Here is an 18,822-nt window from a genome sequence, read left to right on the forward strand (position 1 = left end):
AAGAGTTACCTTCAGTTTAGTGTTCCCATTAAAATCTACTGGTTTGGCCTTGCGGTTTTGTGGTTCATGTGAGGAAACTGAAAATTTTGATCAATAGATGCTTTTTGGTGACAAGGATAAATGAAATAAAGCGTTCCTCCTACATTCTCCTCTCACTCAAATCCTATTTTCTACGTCAAATCAAGCTTTTATTAATTTTTTCACATAGTTCACTTTGTTCCTGTTTTCTGCCTCCTCTATATACATTTTCCCACCCTGTCTGACCCTCATGTCTCATCATATTGTTAGTGCTTCGGCACAATAATAGATATTCATAAAGCTTATGCTTCTTGGATCTTTCAATCATCTCTCTCTTGTTAATTCGTATCTGTGTGGGCCATGCCTGGTTTTCTATCTCCATTCATCTGGCTTTTTACCTTGCTGGAAGAACTTTATACTAACATTATGCAACAAAAAGCTGCAATATATATCATTATATACCTGTATAAAAGGTAAGAAGGAAGATTAAGAAACATTTTTTGCTGTTTTGACTGACTTCATATTGCCCCAAGGGTGTTATGTATGGTTTGATGTTGATATAATAAACTCATTAAGTATTTTTCTTGCATTTCTTTATGCTCATGGAGAATTTTACAATAATAAGTCACTGAAAAATACAAAATCAGAGTTGAAGCAAATCTTAGACAACATTTATTGCACAGAATTATTCTCACTTCAATCAGTTATCAAGTTTTGGTCAGCTGGTTTTAGCACTGCATGCGTTGTGCAATGGCTGCAGGAAAATACCCTTGTGAAATCACTTGCTGCATTCTTATTGATTGTGCAGGAAGATCTATTTCTGCTTTTCAAAGATGTACGATTGTATAATTGCGCATATGTTTTCAGCCACTTTCACATGCAAGTGTAAATGTTTAGTTGGGAGGCGTGGCCAGTGTTTTGTTGTGTTTAAAGGTATTTTATGTTAAAGATTAGCACAAAGTATTGTATATTTGTGAAGCAGAAGGTAAAACATGCATTGTTAAATTTATTGGTGTGATATACATATATACCAGCCTATGTTACTCTTAAAATAACAGATAATAATAAAAATAATACACTTGTTTTCAACTGTACAGAGCATAAAATCCACACCATGTTTAATAGTTACGTGGCTTCTAAATTCTGTCGACGAGTACTTTATTTAGGGTTGTCAGAGTAAAGTGACCAGAAAAATATGCAAGTCACAATTTTCAAAATTCACGTATAAGGAAATGTTTAAAAATACATATATAAATTCAAGTCTTATTTGTGTCATATAAAATCTGATTAAAGTCCTTTTTTGTGGTTGTAAAGTGATGAAATATGGAAAATTTCAAGGGCTATAAATACTTTTGGGTAATAATTTGGCATACCTTACATCTTAAATAGCGTAAAACCCGAAATCATCCGTGTTTGTCCAGAGCAGCAATGATTTCCGCTATTCATAATCAGCAAAGATCTTAATTCCTTTGGATTATGTTAAAGAACAAGCAATCATAAATCAGCAACAGCTTAGTATTCTGCACCTGGAGACACCGATCTGTCACAAACTAATCTAAGTTGGTTAATGGGAAACTGTTCTGACCCTTTATTCTACATGTCTGTGTGATTGATTGTAGAGGAGGAGGATTATTGATTCAGAAGCAGAGTTTGAATCCTCATCGAGTTTTTCCTGTTCTTACATTTCACTCTGCTGATTTGGCTATTTTTGGTTGTATACTCTTCTGGTTCTAAGACACTTAAATCAGAATTTTCTTGTCTCATTTTCTCTCTCCTCCCTATTTCTTTTTGAAGATGTAAACTTGGTTTCCTTGGTTACAGATAGAAGACCATAAATGACAGTCTGAAGACTCTGAGGTTCTACTACCCCATGTTTTTCCTTTTATTTCCCAGTGACTCTGACTCAGAAACCCAAGGCTTTTTATTCCCTGCCAGAGGAAACTCTTATGTTTGGGTTTGGGATTGTGTTTGGACAAAATAATATAATTAGAAGCTGTAATAAGTACTGTACAACCATTGTTTCCAAACCTGCACTAGCATTAAATAGGAGTGAAATATGGGTCTTTTATGCACCAAGAAAAGAAAACTATTTCAAAAATTTTTAGTAACATTTTGCATTAGTCTCTGTAAGACCTTTTTAGGGGGTAAAAGGTAGAAGGTATTGTTTCTACACCCTGTTTTGGTAACATCTCACGAATTTATGTTTTACAATCTGAAAATCTTAAATCCATTGAAATCCTATCTGAATATTAAAAGTGTTCCTGTTATATTACAAAAAAGGATAAAGGTGGAAGTGATTGACATTTTTCCTGCTGTCAACAAATCCCATTAAAACGTGAAAATCTGACATCTGATGAATCCTGATAAAGTTTATTCCTCTGTGGCTTAGGGCTCAGCTGTTGTCTGAATAATAGAAAATAAATAATAGAAAAGAATCAGTCAGGCGCAGTATTGTTCCTGAATGGCAAACGTCTGCATTACCAGTGATAGCACAAACTGTCAAAACATGTCACTGCATCCCACATCGTGCTGCCATAAAATAAATACCTCCAGATAAATTCAGCATTTAGTATTCAGCAATTCAACACTCTGAGTACTCTGTGTCCTTGTTTTAAAAATATGCACACTCAGAGCCACAGACTCATCCAAGAGCCATAAAGGGTGATGATGTCTTTTTTTTTTTTTTTCCTGATTTAATTGTTGTTGTTAGGGAGCTTTTGTGGAACAAATTAGCTTACTTGTAAATTCATGGATGCAAGTGCTAAACATTTTTTGTGTGATAAGTAGTTATGCTCACTATACCTATCTGAAGTCATTCTGTCATGGTTAATTGGTGCAACTTCTATTAGCATCTGGGGCGTGACATGGCTCAGTGGTGGAGCAGATGCACCACAGAGGCTACAGTACTCGATGCAGTGGTCCCCGGTTTGATTCCCAACCTTGTACCATTGGCTTCATGTCTTCCCTTTCTCGTTCTGCTCTTCTTCCTGTCCATCTACTGTTGAATAAAGGCCAGTAGTGCTACAAAAACTTTAAAGGGGACGTATTATGCAAAATGTGTTTGTCTCTAGTGCTTCTAAAAACAGCCCAAACTCTTAAAAAATAAACACCCAGCTGGTTTTTGGCAATAAGTTAATGCTTTTTTTGGTGTCCAGAAAATGAGCCGTTTCAAAAACCTTCCACTTGTTGAGTCAGATTTTACCTAGCAACCGCAGCTGAGCCCAGCCCCATTACCTAGCTACCCAAGAGGAGTTCCAGCTCATTTGGTCAGCTGGTTTCACCACTATATGCACTGTACAATGGCTGCTGGAAAAGTGTTTTGTTGTTGACTTGCCATTCAGAAACCACTTGCTTTATTCTTGTTTGTTGTGCAAGAGGCTCTACTAATGCTTTTCAAAGATTTGTGGTTGTACAATTGCACATCTGTTTGTAGTCACTTTCATGTGTGAGTGCAAATGTTGAGTTGGGGGAGGCAACATCATCTTATTTGGATTTAAACTGACAAGACGTCCCGAGCTTGTTCTGAAGGAGGCTCAGAAAAGACAGAAGTAAGCCGACTAAAGTTTTATTATCTAAGAGTGATTTTGTTCAATCAAGGTAGCATCATCGATCATCTTTAAAAACAAAAAGACATCTATCAGCATCAAACAAATATGCACATGCATAACACAGTCCTAGGTGCTCCAAAAGGTAAATGGACTAAGCTTACAAACATGCACTCATTCATACTCCAATATGCAGATGGGCAGGTAACATAGAATTAAGTGCCTGATTGAAGAAGCTGGAATTGAACCCACATCTTTTAGCAATCCATGATGGGCAATGTCCATAAATGGTCAGAGGAGAAGAGAAATTGATAAGCCCTTCCACAATCCTCACTCCCATGGATTTTAAGTTCTCTGGATAACAAGAGAGAACCGATAATCCCTATAGACAGCTGCTAATAGACTATCACTTTATAGGACTGATACAAAGGAGGCAAATCTGTCGGATGGTTTTAGCATGTTAAGCCGGTCGTTTTTGACACAAAGCTCTTCGGATTTTTTCACAGAATGAAGCCAGATAATTGCTTTTTACTTTACTGCCACAGCTGATAGCTCTGTGGGGATTTCAAAGTCTTTCCTCTACAATGTTTGGACATGAAGACATCCTCTGTTACCTCATGCATGCAAGGGTTCACGCAGTGATACCAGTCTGCTGAATAATGTAGTTAATAAAGCTATTTAATTAAAGTAGGTGAGTGACACAGCAGATGAGTTGATTAAATCCTGTGAAGCGTAATGAATTCAAGACGAGGCTTCCTGTCTGATCTGAACACCTGAGGGGGTCAGTTTTAGCTGCAGCTTGCAATAATAACCTTGATAGAAATAATGAATGCTTAAATCTGTCAGACATGATGAAATATGTATTCATGGGAGAGGATTTAGTTTTGAATTAACCTGTTCTTGTTGATTACATGCTAATGATTAGAATTCTCTTGGTGTTTCTGCAGGTATTCTGGCATTTCTAGCACTGACCATTGGGGTGGCTTTGTCAGCACCGGAGCTGTACCTCAGCCACACATCCCAGGACCCTGTCTCCATGGCAACCACCCACAGCAGCTCCCTATCTCACACCAAACCTCCCTCTCCGGACTGGCATCAGGAAGGCTCCACCAGTGGGGAATGGTCACCCAGAGGTGCACCATCCTCAAAGATCGTCCTTCCTACTACTGGCCTCCCTCCTTCCATCATGGTTGACACAAACACTTTCACACCAAGCACTGTGAGCACTGATAGCCATGTGACTCGGCACTTGTGGCCTGGTTCTGAAACTGTAAACAATGGCAGCGGCATCATGTCCAAGTTTGAATCAGTTAGAGAGGATACAAGCGAGAGAAAGAAGCCTCGGGATCTTACCGATTCCAGGCAGTTGTGGCCCTCCACTGACCCTCTTTCATCAGCTGATGTTGATCCTCCACGGGGCCTGAAACTCAGGGAGCAGGTTATTGGATCTCCAGAGTTGCTTGTGTCCCACACCATCGTTCTGCGAGAGGTTCCCGGTGTGGATGAGCCGCCCACTGCTCAGTTGTTGATAAAGTCAACAGAAGGACCTGCAACACCAGTCCCCAGCCCTTCTGAAAATTTTACTTCTCCTGCGCCCATTACGGTCAAATCCACCGAACCGAGCATGAAATCGCATAAACCAACAGTCATCTTTGTCAACTCTTCAGGCACCACCGAGGAGCCCCGGGTAGTTCTGGGTAACGGGACAGACAGCCCACCTATGGGACACCAGCAGGGGCAGGTAACTGGCCTTGCAGGCCTGTTCTCCAACAGCAGCTCGGCCCGGGTCGAGGAGGCGTCCACTCTGGGGAACAGCTCGAAGGCCCCCTCCACAGACAGCGGGAACTTCCTCAACAGACAGGTCCCGGCCACAACCAGCGAGCCCGCGGCAGCCGGTAACAGCGTGGGCTCCACCGTCAACCCCCAACTGTCGCCAACGACCATCTGCCTAAACATGATGGACATCGTGTGGATCGTGTTGGCGATCAGCGTACCTGTTTCCTCCATTTGTAAGTAACATCATCTGTGATCTAAAGGGTTCTCCTTAGCAGCCATAGTAACACATATTTTTTTAAAACATATTTGCATTTTTAATAAAATATAAACTTTTATAATGACCTGTTACATAAATCCCTTCCATACCCATCCAAGCTGAAACATGTTCTCCCAGCTTTATCAGCATTTTATCTGCGATCTTGTCTCCTCCCATTATTGAGTTTCATAGAATATTCAGAGTTGACTTTCCTTGTCTAAATTGATGTCTAAGGTTTCTCAGGATGCATTTCGACAGCTGACAGAAACCCCCTCAGGGCTCCATCTTAATAGCAAAATAGTTTTAACAGGAGGAATATGTTTAACCTCAGGCAAAATACAGTTTTCTACATATTAATCAGTTCTTTTTTGAGATATTAAATTATTTTCTTGATAATCCTTGTTTGGATCTGACTAAATAAACAACTTTCTTAGCTATGTTTTGGGATTTTTTCTCCTTTCAACAAAAATGTTGTGAAGACATGCTAGCTTCTATTTGACTGTTGTCTGAACTAACACTCGCCATGTTGTCCTTTGGTAGCTGTGCTGTTGACAGTGTGCTGCATGAGGAGGAAGAAGAAGTCAACGAATCAGGAGAACAACCTCAGCTACTGGAACAACGCCATCACTATGGACTACTTCAGCAGACACGCTGTAGAGCTGCCCAGAGAGATCCATACTCTGGAGAGCGAGGTACAAACTACCAAAACGCTACGGCTCTATCACTGCACAACAGCACTACACACTCAGAAGTGCCAGGACATTTACTTGCTTCACCGCAGGTCAGCAGAATGCTGTTAATGAGCATGGAAACAACAAGAGCATCCAGGTCCAATCTCCCCTGTCAGCAAGCCTCCAGGTGCCTGCTGAAGCAAACATAACGCTTGAATTGTGTTTACGCAATTTACAGTTTTCACCTTTTTAGGAACAGAGAGAGAATTTCTCCTTAGGGTCTCTTTTTAAGGACACTGAATATTTTCATGGATTAGCTTTTAATTGCATTACAACATACTGAAAAATCTATTATGGTTAGCTTCAAAATCCTGGACAGCATTGAACCGAATCACAAGAATGTTTGTCTCTAAGGTCCAACTTCAAATGAATGATTTGCCATTTCATTTCTTCTGCTTTTTTGATTAAAGTTAGTTTTAAAACATGATCGGTTTGCAGAAGTTGTTTGCTCCTCAACAGAGCACCATTTAATGACATCAGATTTAAAAAAAAAAACAGCTTTGTTGAAATCAAGGTTTTCCAAAAAGTTAATGCTCCTTAAATGTGTTTGTCCACAACACTGGAAAAAGTGTAAGTAAATATTTGCTGATCCCAGAAAGAAAAATCAAGCTCCAAATATCATATAAGCAGCGGTAGTTTCTTAAGTTTACATAAAACAACAAATTTGATAATAAAAAAAGTTGAAACATGTTATTACATATTATTATTAATAATATGAAATTGAGTTTTAGAAACTCTTTTGTTTTCTTACCTAAGCACACAAAAATTGTACACACTATAATTATTTATTTTGTAAAATATGTAGAAATATATTTGTTTGTATTATTTGTTCTGGAAAATTTCTGAGAAATTTTGTTTTCTTTTTAGCAGCATTTGGATTTGCCACCATGTTGGTTAGCATTATGTTACGCTAACACTGTTTCACCATCTTGAAATTGGAAAAACCAAACTTTTAGCGTTATTAAAAGTCATTAGATTTGAACAACTTGCACAGCGTTTATTATTATTACATTTATTTTAAAAGTTTATTTTTAAAATAAATTGAAAGACCATTTAGCTACACAAACTCCAATTTAAATACCCCATTAGCTTTTAAAAACAACTTTAAAAAGAGACAAACTTTTCATTACAAGTATGAATTAAACAGGAAAGCCTCTCTATATTTTATCATAACCATAATAACCATAATATGATGGTTAATTCTTCTTTAAGCTGAAGAATTAAAACCATAAATCTCTCAGGTTGTTAATTCCCAGTTGAAGATTGAAGCTTCTTGGTGCATTACAGCTCCATCTACTGGAGAAGGAAATTCATAACTTTTGTTTGGATTCCAAATCTGCAAATTCACCTCTTCTGTCGTTGTTTGCAAGTTTCTGTTTATCATCTTTGCAGTCATGGCTTCATTCTGTGTCTCCTTTCTTGTGTTTCTCTGCTGTTGCTTCATTTGCATTGCCCTGCTGCCTGTGGGGCTGTCAGGACAAAGAAGATGAGGTCGGATCATGTATGGCATGCCCTTGGTGACAGCCAGGTGTTATTAATCCCCCCTCCTCTTGCTATACATGTTTCTGTAGAGCAGATTTCTCTAACTGTATCTTCCCTCGGGGTGCTGTAGGTAAATGAAAAGGCGGAACTCCAATCATAAATCTAGACGGGGGGACGCTGTGTGATTAGATTGGGCCTTGCTGATGAAACAGCCTCATTCCTGCTGGAAAACAAATCATTTTGTTTTTTCCACACCTACTTCCTCCTCCAGCTCCAGTTCATTACCGCTGACTCACCACCATCAGCCCCCCGCTCTTCCCTCTGCCTTCACCTCTGCAGTTAACGTTTTCTTCTGAGTCATCTGTCCCTATTGTTTCTCAGCCTTTCACATCCACCCCACTCTTCCTTTTGTTTTTACAGATACTCTACAGATGCTCTCTTTATGCTTCACTGTGTCCTAGCACTTCATTTGGTACTAGATAGGGTGCTAGATTTGGTTTAGGTTTGGTTTAGCTCGATCATGGAAATCCAAATTTTTTTGGCATGCACTAAAGATTTTCTGTTTGAATTTTCAGGAGCATGACACTTGCCTGCCCCCTAATGGAGACTACAGTGGCAGCAGCGTGGTCCTGGTTAACCCTTTCTGCCAGGAGACCCTCTTCATCAACAGAGACAAAGCCTCTGCCATATAGCGACGGTTCTTGCTCCTCCTGCTGCGGCTGTCTATTTTATACACAGGATGAAATATTCAGAGACTTTTAACAACACAAAGAGCAACCCGAACGAAAAGCGACACTAAAACAGACGCTATCTACAACGAGGATGCACCTGCATATTTTTCTGATGTACATTTTCTACAAGAAGGCTTAATTGTGATAAAGGTTTCTATTGTCTTTATATAATACAGAGTATATGTGAGTTTTGTCGCATTACAGTGGCTTAATAGTAATTGCACTGTGGATGTTTGCCACATGAAATCTGCTTTAGAAGAAAAAGGTGTGCTATGAAACCTTTAAAGCTGTTATTTGTATTTTTTTTTCCTTTAAAAATTAATTCCAAAATACAAAAGCCTGCTGAACTTGAACATAACTACTTATTTAAGGAGGAAAACAGAGATGAATAATCAGGGCCTGTGTTTATCAACTCTTCAGAAAATACAGATCCAATCAGAAATTTACATTATTCATCATCAGCAAAAGTGTCTTATTAGTGGAGGCTTTTAATTATTTATTTTAGTCATTTGTTTTCCAGGCTGAAATGATTATACAAAATATAAATGCAATTATTTTTAAGAAGAAGCTAAGTTTAAATTTATTGTGAATTTTCTCAAATTGTAAACATGTTTTCACTTCCACAACTATTTGTCTAAATGTCCCTTAGCAAGCTTAACCCATACTGTATGGTTTTTATAGCGATTAATAAGGTTCTGGCATAATTCTAAATTTATATTTGATTAAATTGGTGGAGTTAATTTAAACTTCTCTGTGTTTATAATACAATAATCCCAAACATGCCTTAAATAATAGATCTAATGTGGATAAGTCAAGCTTCTGGAACAGCACTGACCTCAAACCAAATAAAAACTTGAACCTGCTCTGAAAAATAGTCTTATAATTAACCAATTTAAATGAATGCTACAAATTCTATCAAGAAACTGAGTCTGATTTCTTGTCAGAATTATCCCAAGATTAAGTTGTTTACTGAAATTAAAAAGTAAAAAGGCCTCATCCTTAGAGGCAACTTTTAAATTTATTTGATGCTTCAACTAATTCCCAACAGGAAATGCCTTTGGGGAAAGTTTGCTCATAAAATCTGCTTTGTTTGAATAAAATTAAAATAATATATAATACACATCATTTATATGATAAATATAATGTCCTTCATCTTGAAATTTTCAATAAGAATGTTTCAACAATTAGTACATTTTAATGTTATGAAAATATTTATGTATTTATAGATGAACCTGATAAAGCAGTTTGGTAAATGCAGGCCCAGATTCTACTGTCTGATTTGACCAGAATATTTAAGAGTATTTGGATTTTAGAGAATTCGATTGACCCAAAATGACTTTTCCTCTGACGCGTCACCAGCTTTTCTGAGGAGGGACAACGTAGATGACTTAATTTCTCATGTTGGCTCTTTATGCCTGTGGTGAGAGTGTGGGTGTGATAGAGAGAAATTAACAGCTTGTGTACTGAATGAGCATATCAGCGTGACCAGATGAATTGTATCCTGTTTACCAAATATCCTGGTTACTGAAGGTTCACCATGACTTTGGGTCTTTGTTTGCTCAGTTTGGTCCGTTTGTCTTTACGTCTGCCTCTGAATGTGTGTCTGTCTCTTGTCTATGTTGTGGAGAGAGCTTTTCAACACTGTAGGAAACAAAACAGCTCATCCTCTCTGCTGTAACCGTCTCCATTAATGTGTTTGTTGAAGTGTTGAATGATTGTGAATCACATAAAAATACACTGACATACAGCAAACAGTGTGTGCTGAATATTTCCTGTAAGAACTGGTTCAATTGAATAGTTTGTGGTCCCACTGTCATCTGTTTCACTTTTGCATTGCTGCAGTTTAAATCAATAATCAATGCTGGCTGCTGTCTCTGTCGTTGCTAAAGATTTTATTTTGTATTTTCGCGTTGCAAGGCATCAGTTCTGAAATTACCAGGTCGATAGGTGGAGCTGAATGACACAGCTATACATGAAAATATCTCCTGCATCAGATGCTCACAGCTGGGCTTGTTGTTTTGCACGCTCAAAATGTGAATATTTTAACAAAATGTTCAGTGGCACGGTGGAGCAGTGTTTAAACATAATGTTATTTTTTGTACTGTAGTATACACTGTACTTTTTACTGCTGAGCAATAAAACAGAAGAAAAACACCTGAATGACTGAATTTGCCTCATTTATTATCTTTGGAGTGTTTTTAATGACCAGATATTGTGGTTTACAAAAGCATTGAGCTTTTTTGTTGCATTTCATTCAATCGTACAGTTCTAATTGACTGTAGGGGGTAAGAAATGTGAAAAGCTAAGCATCATGTTGCTTCCATTTAATGCAATTTGTTCTGTTGTTTTGTAAAATAACATCCTCCTCCTAAAAAATGTAAGAGTTTGTGGTTGTAATACTACAAAATGTGGAAAAAATATAGGGAAAAGATTAAACATGTTATATTTTTTTATTTATTTCTAAGTTAACTATACTGCCAGTCCAAAAACATCACACACACTAGCTTTAATTAATTTAATTAAAGCTTGTGTATTTAATTTGTTAAATTTAGCTGGTGACCTTTTGGACAGGGATAGCAATCCGGTCCAAGTAGTCATGCCGACTGCAGCATATTTATTGATGGAGTGAGCTGGAATTTTCCTTTTGTGAACCACAGCTGCATCTGTGTAAAACCCACCCGTGACTCCTAATGTTATGTCAGGCAAAGCTTCAGTGTTACAGCTGAGGAGAGAGGCAACTTTGGCATGTGTGTTACTTTCAGATTTGTGGGAATACCTTGTGGCTGCAATCAGAAAGCAGCTGTTACTTTTAGGACCACATTTAATCCTAATAGTACTAAATGCAGTAAAAGGAGATCGGTTCCCTGTCTAAAAATAGATCACATTTGCATTATTCTGACGTCTTTCTGTAAGGAAGGAGTCATTATTCCAAAAACATCGTAAAATGCCATATTCCAGATTGCAAAAGCATCTAGGAACGAAGAATATGATTGTTAGTCATGTGGTCTAATGGAACTTGGTGTTTTGCTATAATGACTATTGTTGCATTTGGAAGAAAAGGGAATGCTTGAATACCTGAAATCAACAAAATTGGGAGGAAGGGGGGTGGCAGATGAGAAACTATATGAAAATGTTCAAGCAAAAATATCAATCAGGAGGTTAAAGCTTGAGTGTAAATTGATCTTTCAACTGGACAAAACCCTTACAGACACGGCTACATTGGTAACAAAGGGGCATAAGGACAAGAATGTCAATGTTTTGAAGTGGCAATCACAAAACTCTGATCTCAGTTCCATTAAGACTTTGCAACTAGAGTTGAAATGTTGTGCGTGAGAAAGGAGTCTGAATGTTTGACCTAAATTATGTAATTTAGGTCAAAACTGTACCATATCAAGGAAATAGGTACAGAAGAAATGATGAAAGAAAATCTAAAAATAATAGATGACATTTTCATTATTCCGGCATGTAGCAAACAGAAATAACAACGGTGTTTTTATGTTACATTGTGTGAGAAATGTAAATGTACAGATAGATATTCACTGTGTATGGGGTGGGGTATTTTCTCTCTTTAGTAAACGCATACAAAACTGTTATTATTATTATTATTATTATTATTATTATTATTAATATCAACATTATTAACATAACTAGCATAATATATTAGTCTATTGATATAATTACCAATAATATCAATAATAATTATTAATAACAATAATCATATAGAGAACAATAATAATAATAATAATAATAATAATAATAATAATAATAATAATAATAATAATAATAATAATAATAATAATAATAATAATAATAATAATAATAATAATAATAATAATATTAATAATATTTATTTATTTATGTATTTATTCATTTATAGTCTTTTCTAACAAGCATGACACACATCCGGGTCATAGTGGAAGTCTTTCCGGGAGACAGCACAGGTTTGTCAGATATCCCGTGCATGGCATGGTTGACAGGATAGTCGGCGATTGGGGCGGGATAACTTCTTATACATTAGTCTATCCATTTGTTACAAAAGTTAAATATAAGAATCTGAACTAACTCGATCTCTTCCAGTCGTCTCGCCAGCTGTCCTCACTCTGCGGTCGCGTCTTTTCTCTCTTGTCATTGCTCGGGTTAGCTAACTAACGTTAACGTTGCTCTGTGCGAAAATGGCGGATGTACAGTCAGAGAAGAGTCTGGATGATTTCTTTGCTAAGCGGGATAAAAAGAAGAAGAAAGAGAAGGGCAAGGGGAAGGAGACCACGACCGGGCCCGCGACGGCCGCAATGAAAAAAATGAAAAAAGAGAAGGAGAAATCTGCGAAAAACGAAAACCAGGACGATCAAGTAGAGAAGGTAACCGACGCTGCTTTTGCTGCTGTTCGGGGGGAACTTTTTGTCTCGTACCGGTGTCGTGTCAGATTTGGTTACCAGAACGGAATCCGTGCTTCTGGAAGTGTTGATAAACGAGATTTTACTTTGTATTATGTTAGATTTGAGTGTCACGAGTGTACATTTTATCTACATGATTAGAATAAATCTCTGTTAGAGGCTAACATATGCTTGCCAATGGCGCACATTGTGACAGGATACCAAAGCAGACATGACACCCATGTAATCCCTACCGCTAATAGTTTTTGATGCAATAACTGAGCTGTCTAAACACAGATGCTTCATCATAAATTAGGATATCACTGTAGAGTTAATTAGTTTGCCTGGTACATGTAGTATAAACTCATGCCACTTGGCGTATAGCAAATGAAAACCTCAAATTTAGTTAATCAGAAAATTTGGACATTTCAAAAAATAACTAAATAAAATAAAGGGGATCGTAGTAGGCTAGGCATGTTGCCAAATGTTATTACTTAAGAAGCTGGTTGTTTTACAGAGTGCTCCACCCAAGAATATTGATAGAAAGTTGAGTGGAAGGAGAATTAAAAATGTTCAATTCAGGAATTTGGGTTAGTTTCTCAAGCAATGACTGTGGCTGGTGTCTGTTCTCCCAGAGTCAACAAACACACAGACAAAGCCAAGGCATGTTCTGCAACTGTTGCCGTTAGGTAGCCACACCTGAATATGGAGGAGGTTTAGCACCAAAAAAAATTAATAAATCAGACTTTAATTATTCTATCAGGAAAAATTCAATTATGAAGCAAAAGTCTGAAAATAATTAGCTTTTTCAGTGTCCCTAATCCTCTTTTGTGCCTTAGCTAGATGCATTAAAAATGACTCACTTGGTTTAAGGAGCAAAAGAGCTGAACTTTTCTTCTGAGGTTCATTGTCTCTAGAGAACCTAGACAAAACCAAGGCCTCTGTTAAAGCAGCTTGGGTGTTGTTAATGGGTCAACTGTGCTGCAGACCCATTACCTCCATGCCACTCAGCATTGATCCAGTAATTTATGCAAACAGAGCTTCGATTAAGTATCGATTGAACACAGTGTACTGTGATTTGACATGCTTGTCATATCGGCTGTATTAAAAATTCTTTTATTGGGTGGTGAGTGATGTTTTGAGGGAAATGATTATGGGTTTTTATCAGCTGTAGTCCGTAATAATCAAAATTAACTGAAATATGGAGATATTTTGTGCACCTTAAAGAGAATGGTGCACAAAGTCTAATAAATCCATACAAGATACAAGTTAGACCTGTAGAATTGAATTACTGACATTTTCTTTAGGGAAATGGGCTGCATGCTGCTTGAGATAAGAAGTAATTTTGGATCTGATTGGTAAAAGGAATTACAAGATTATTCCTACATTATGGGTTTTTTGTTACTATGTTATATGATGGGAGTTCATAGTTTTGCTGCCTGTAATGATTGGGGAGAAGATCTGATTTATTTATCAATTAAACTGTCTCAATTCTTTATTAGGTTGGTTGTGCATTATTCCATATTCATACCTTTGTGATGTAATTGTAATTTTATATTGAGCGCTTTTTTACTGCCCAGGAGGACGAGGAATGGAAAGAGTTTGAGCAGAAAGAAGTGGACTACACCGGGCTTCGGCTCCAGGCTTTACAGATCAGGTGAGAACAAAGCAAAGTGTTTTCAGCTGATGTTAGCTTAAGATGAATCCTTTTTTTCTTAGAACTTTATTCAGGTAGTTGTTAAAAATGTTTATTGAGAAATTGGACATTCCTGGTGAGTAAATTCAGAGGACTTGATGAAGACCTGGGTCACTTTTTTAACATGCTTGCTGATTCAGAAACTAATTATTTAAAATGTTTTCGAAGCTAGTAGAAAGTCAACATGATTATGTAATTAATTAATTTCTAAAAGTTGAATCTATGCTAATATTATTCAACTGAATATGTCATTCATTTTTGTTTGAATTTCATTTGAGACCTGACAATATCTATGAAAGGTCAGATTATGACCTCTGATCAAGCTAGTATAACTTTAAGTAATGTTCTGGTGGAAGATAGTATTTTTGGACTCTCAATACCCACAGAAAAATGACATAGAATATGTGTTTATCACTAAACTTCCCACATTAACTGCATTTAATGATATTCGCAAATCAATTGATTTGCGAATATCAATTGATATTCGCAAACCAACAGAGAAGAAAATAGGAAAAAAAAACAGCAATTGTTGTTAAAATAAATCAAAATTTTTATCGCAATGGTAAATTTTTCATAGTAACAATAAACAATATAGATCTGTGAACATAAATGTTTCCAACAAAGCCTAAATATATCTGTTTAATTTGATGATTGCACCCAGCCATCAAGTGAGAGACCCGGTGATGGTAGTCTGAATAACAGCCTCCTAGTTTATTCCTTCGTCACCAAATACTCTGGAGTAGATTGTTTTTTATAACTCACTATTTAATAACCTTTGAAACAACTGGTGGACTTGTGATTATTTGCAGTGATGAAAAAGAGGAAGAGGAGTATGAAAAGGAGGAGATAGGAGAGGATGGAGAGATCATTCTGGTCAGCGGAGACAAAGTGTCCGGTCCCTGGAACAAATCTGGTGCTGCTCCTCCTGCTGCTGCTTCACCTGTGGGTGAGTAAGCTGCTTTGTGTGTAACCAGTAATAAACGTGCAATGACTACATTTGGGATTTGTCTAATCTAATTTTGACTTTTTTGTTGAATCATACTAAAAGATAATTATTTTTCTCCCCCCCAATTGGTGCAGAGGAAGAGGAGGCTCCTGAAGCGAAGCCTGCAGGAGTCTATCGTCCTCCAGGCGCCCGACTGACCCCTAGCAGAAGAGCCCAGAACCAGGGTCCGCCTGAGATCTTCAGCGACACACAGTTCCCCTCGCTGCTGTCCACCGCTAAGCACGTCGAGACTCGCAAGTAAGCAGAGAAATAAGGCTGGAACAATTGATCAGATTAATTGTTATTATTGAAATATTCTCTTCTAGTTTAGTAATCAATTAATTGTTAACTGTAGACTAAGAAAAGGCCATTTGCTGAAAAAATAAATGTTTTAACCAAAGGTCTTCAAGTAGGAGTTTTAGCTTTACCTGGATCAAATCCACTGAAGGAAAGCTCCATTGATTCATTTTAGGCAATAAATGTTTATATTCTTATTTATTAGTATTTGGTTTTCTTATCAAAAAAGGGATGTGTTTGCCTCATTTAATATATTTCTAATATTATATTTAAAAATGTTTTGGAAAAAATCTACAAAAATAATTTTTTTAAAATATACTGAATGTGCCCTTTTTAAATCAATTAATCATGGAAATAATTAATAGAATAATCAATTACTAAAATAATCACTAGCTGGCATTTATTGTATCGTTCATCATTTATTGTGATAAGATTCTTACGAGGCGACGGCTGTTTTATTTTTCTCACGTTTTAAAAAAAAATTACATTTCCATATTGCTATGATAATTTTTACTATTTTCTCCACAGGTTGTATCATGATAACATAACCAAATTTGAAAATATGGTTAAGTGGATTTACTGTGTGCATTTCAGTGATAAAAATCAAACTACTTTATGGGTCTGGTGTCTTTGGAAAGTGCATAACAAATTCGTATGTTTTTTTTAAACGCAGTATTGCTATTATTGCTGTGTCATGCAGCCATACAGTCACCTAAAGACATAATAAATAGTTCTTATTGCCACTGTTATTATCACAAAATATTAAGTCCACATTGCTTACCCCTAGTTGCAGCCCTAATTAAGACGTCACGGTCAGATTGACGGTTTCACCAACTTTTATTTGCCGTTTTGTATTTCAGAGACAGAGAAATGGAGAAGACCTTTGAGGTTGTGAAACACAAAAACCGCAGCAGAGAAGAGACCGGCGGCACCTCCGTGGAGCACTTGCAGCTCGACAACCAGTACGCCATCCTGGGGGACAAGTAGAGCTGCGTTTCCGACCCCCTGCCCCATCCCTCCCCCAGCACAGTCCCCCCTCGAAGGAAGCTGAAGTCCAGCTGTGCTGGCTGCAGTCCTAAAAGATCTCCTTTTGCCGCCACCCTTTACACCACTCACTCACTCACACGGTCATACACAACACCCCCTGCAGACACACTTCCTTTAAATAATTCACTCAACACGGTTTGGTTGGCAAAACTAGAGGATTGCATCAGAAGGGGCTGATGGAAAAGGGGAAAAAGGAAACCCGAATGTGCGACGCTGCAGCAACAACAAACAGAGAAGTAGTTGCCCTTTGTGGATTGTTTTCAGAGCAGCAGTTGTGTGGCAGAACTTCTCTCTGGACTTCAACTTGCTTTGACAAAGCCACAGAGGATCAAAGATGACTTTAGGCACGATGATCTTACAAACTTCTGTGAAAATATCTATTTTTTTGCAAGATCTTAACAACCCAACCACACGTGGTTATGTTGAGGTGTGTTTATGTGTTGCGTTTGGGGCTTCGGGAGGTGGAGAGGGATGCTACAGCAGCGGCACAGCTGGTGGCGACGACATGGACTGAGCTTTTTCTGTGTTGCTGTGGTCTTTAAAAAGAGGCGGAGCTAACACCAAGCTCCTCCCACTTTCCTTCCACATACAAGCCGGTCTTCAGGCTCTTTGATTTAGAAACTTTAAGCTTTTTTTTTTTTTTTCCAGTTCATTCGTTGACGATGACACTGCAAAGATCTACAAACATGAAGCTATAAGTTGCATTTGTCATTTAGAGTTTCTATGTAAAGTGGCCTTATTGATGGAGAGCGACTGTCATCTGAAGGGTTGTCTGATAGGCCGGTTTCTGCCTCTGGATCGAACCACTTTCATCAACTAAGAGGGGGGGAATCAAAGCAGGAATGTAGTGCTGTTGTAGTTTGCCTGATGATGAAGATGATGATAACAACTACTAACTCTTTCATATCCAATGTTTGAACTTACTGCTCCTTAATTTTTTTTTCTTCCACCATCTGAGAAAGAATAATTAAAGCTTGTTTCTAATCCTGCATCGTTCGGTTTTGATAACAAACGCTTCGCTTTAGTTTGACACCAGGAAGTCACAGCCTTAATATTGGGTTTTAATTGAGGCTTTTCATAGGTCATCTGGGGTTTAGTCCTTTTTGAAATCATGACGTTTGTGAATAATTTGACATCTGGAAGCATTCAGTGATTACCATTTGTGTCTCCCCCCTAAAGTGAGTAATATTCTGTCACAAAACAGCAGCAACAACAGTTAAAATGCACAATTATTTTTTGGAGGATTAGTAATATTTTGAATTTATGTACTTTGTATGTTCTTCCCCCATGAACGTGAATACCTTTGGATGAAACTAGATCATATCCATGTTGAGAAGAAGCTGATTATTTCATTTTATTTTTCTTTGATCTGTTTGCAGAAAAGTTATTGTTAATCTATGAACCCTTCTGTTCGTCTCACAAAAACATCATTAACTCCCATGTGGTCTCATTTAATCAGAGTAGGTGTTCCTGTCTTTCCCTCTTGTGTTTGAGCAGATGATTAATGAATAAAAGTTCCAGCTCTTTGGAGAAATAAGAAAAAAATATCACATGATCTTATACCAAGCATATTAACAAATTAAAAAATAAAGTTTTCTCTAAAAGCTGACTTTTATAATTTGTTTAAATACATTTTTTTTAGCCATTTGATATACCTGTGCTTGGTTTCATTTATCTGCTTTTGCTTGTAATAATTTTTTTCAGCTAATTCTTGCAGTGAGATTCTTGATTACACAACAAAAACACCAATCAGGCACAACATTATGACTAGGGAGGAAACAGTCGTGATTATTTATATTGCCAACTTATTTAGTAATTGGTTAATGTTAACTAGAGTTTACAGAATTTGCTGAAAGAGCAGAGCAGTAATAAAGACAAAAGTGAA

General features: G+C 37.3%; 2 protein-coding genes across 7 annotated transcripts in view; both read left to right on the forward strand.

Annotated features, from left to right (window-relative positions):
* Window positions 1–10,693, forward strand: part of tmem108 (transmembrane protein 108) — a 39,925-nt gene extending 29,232 nt beyond the window's left edge. For 3 of the 5 annotated variants that reach the window (XM_044104514.1, XM_044104513.1, XM_044104515.1), the window contains 3 exons: window positions 4,511–5,572; window positions 6,136–6,287; window positions 8,384–10,693. In XM_044104514.1, coding sequence (XP_043960449.1) covers window positions 4,511–5,572; window positions 6,136–6,287; window positions 8,384–8,500 — 1,331 coding nt within the window. In that variant the 3' untranslated portion in view covers window positions 8,501–10,693. Of the gene's footprint in view, window positions 1–4,510; window positions 5,573–6,135; window positions 6,288–7,802; window positions 7,855–8,383 lie in introns of all 5 variants that reach the window. The other 2 variants (XM_044104516.1, XM_044104517.1) reach the window with 2 other exon arrangements.
* A 1,735-nt stretch (window positions 10,694–12,428) lies between these two features.
* Window positions 12,429–18,544, forward strand: cdv3 (carnitine deficiency-associated gene expressed in ventricle 3). Of its 2 annotated transcripts, none has more exons than XM_044104518.1 (5): window positions 12,429–12,897; window positions 14,493–14,569; window positions 15,418–15,554; window positions 15,689–15,851; window positions 16,751–18,544. In XM_044104518.1, exons 1-5 carry the CDS (start codon window positions 12,712–12,714, stop codon window positions 16,875–16,877), a joined length of 690 nt encoding a protein of 229 aa, XP_043960453.1. In that variant the 5' UTR covers window positions 12,429–12,711; the 3' UTR covers window positions 16,878–18,544. The 2 variants fall into 2 exon arrangements, with proteins under 2 accessions (XP_043960453.1, XP_043960454.1); XM_044104519.1 differs by having other exon boundaries at window positions 12,459–12,897; window positions 14,496–14,569.
* The last annotated feature ends 278 nt before the right edge of the window (window positions 18,545–18,822 follow it).

Source organism: Gambusia affinis, linkage group LG21, assembly GCF_019740435.1.
Source record: "Gambusia affinis linkage group LG21, SWU_Gaff_1.0, whole genome shotgun sequence".
Lineage (NCBI taxonomy): Eukaryota > Metazoa > Chordata > Actinopteri > Cyprinodontiformes > Poeciliidae > Gambusia > Gambusia affinis.

Coding starts and splice junctions, on each gene's coding strand:
- cdv3 (XM_044104518.1), top strand. CDS start 12,712: ATGGCGGATGTACAGTCAGAGAAGAGTCTGGATGATTTCTTTGCTAAG. Junction 12,898..14,492: donor AGGACGATCAAGTAGAGAAG/GTAACCGACGCT, acceptor TTTACTGCCCAG/GAGGACGAGGAATGGAAAGA. Junction 14,570..15,417: donor CTCCAGGCTTTACAGATCAG/GTGAGAACAAAG, acceptor GATTATTTGCAG/TGATGAAAAAGAGGAAGAGG.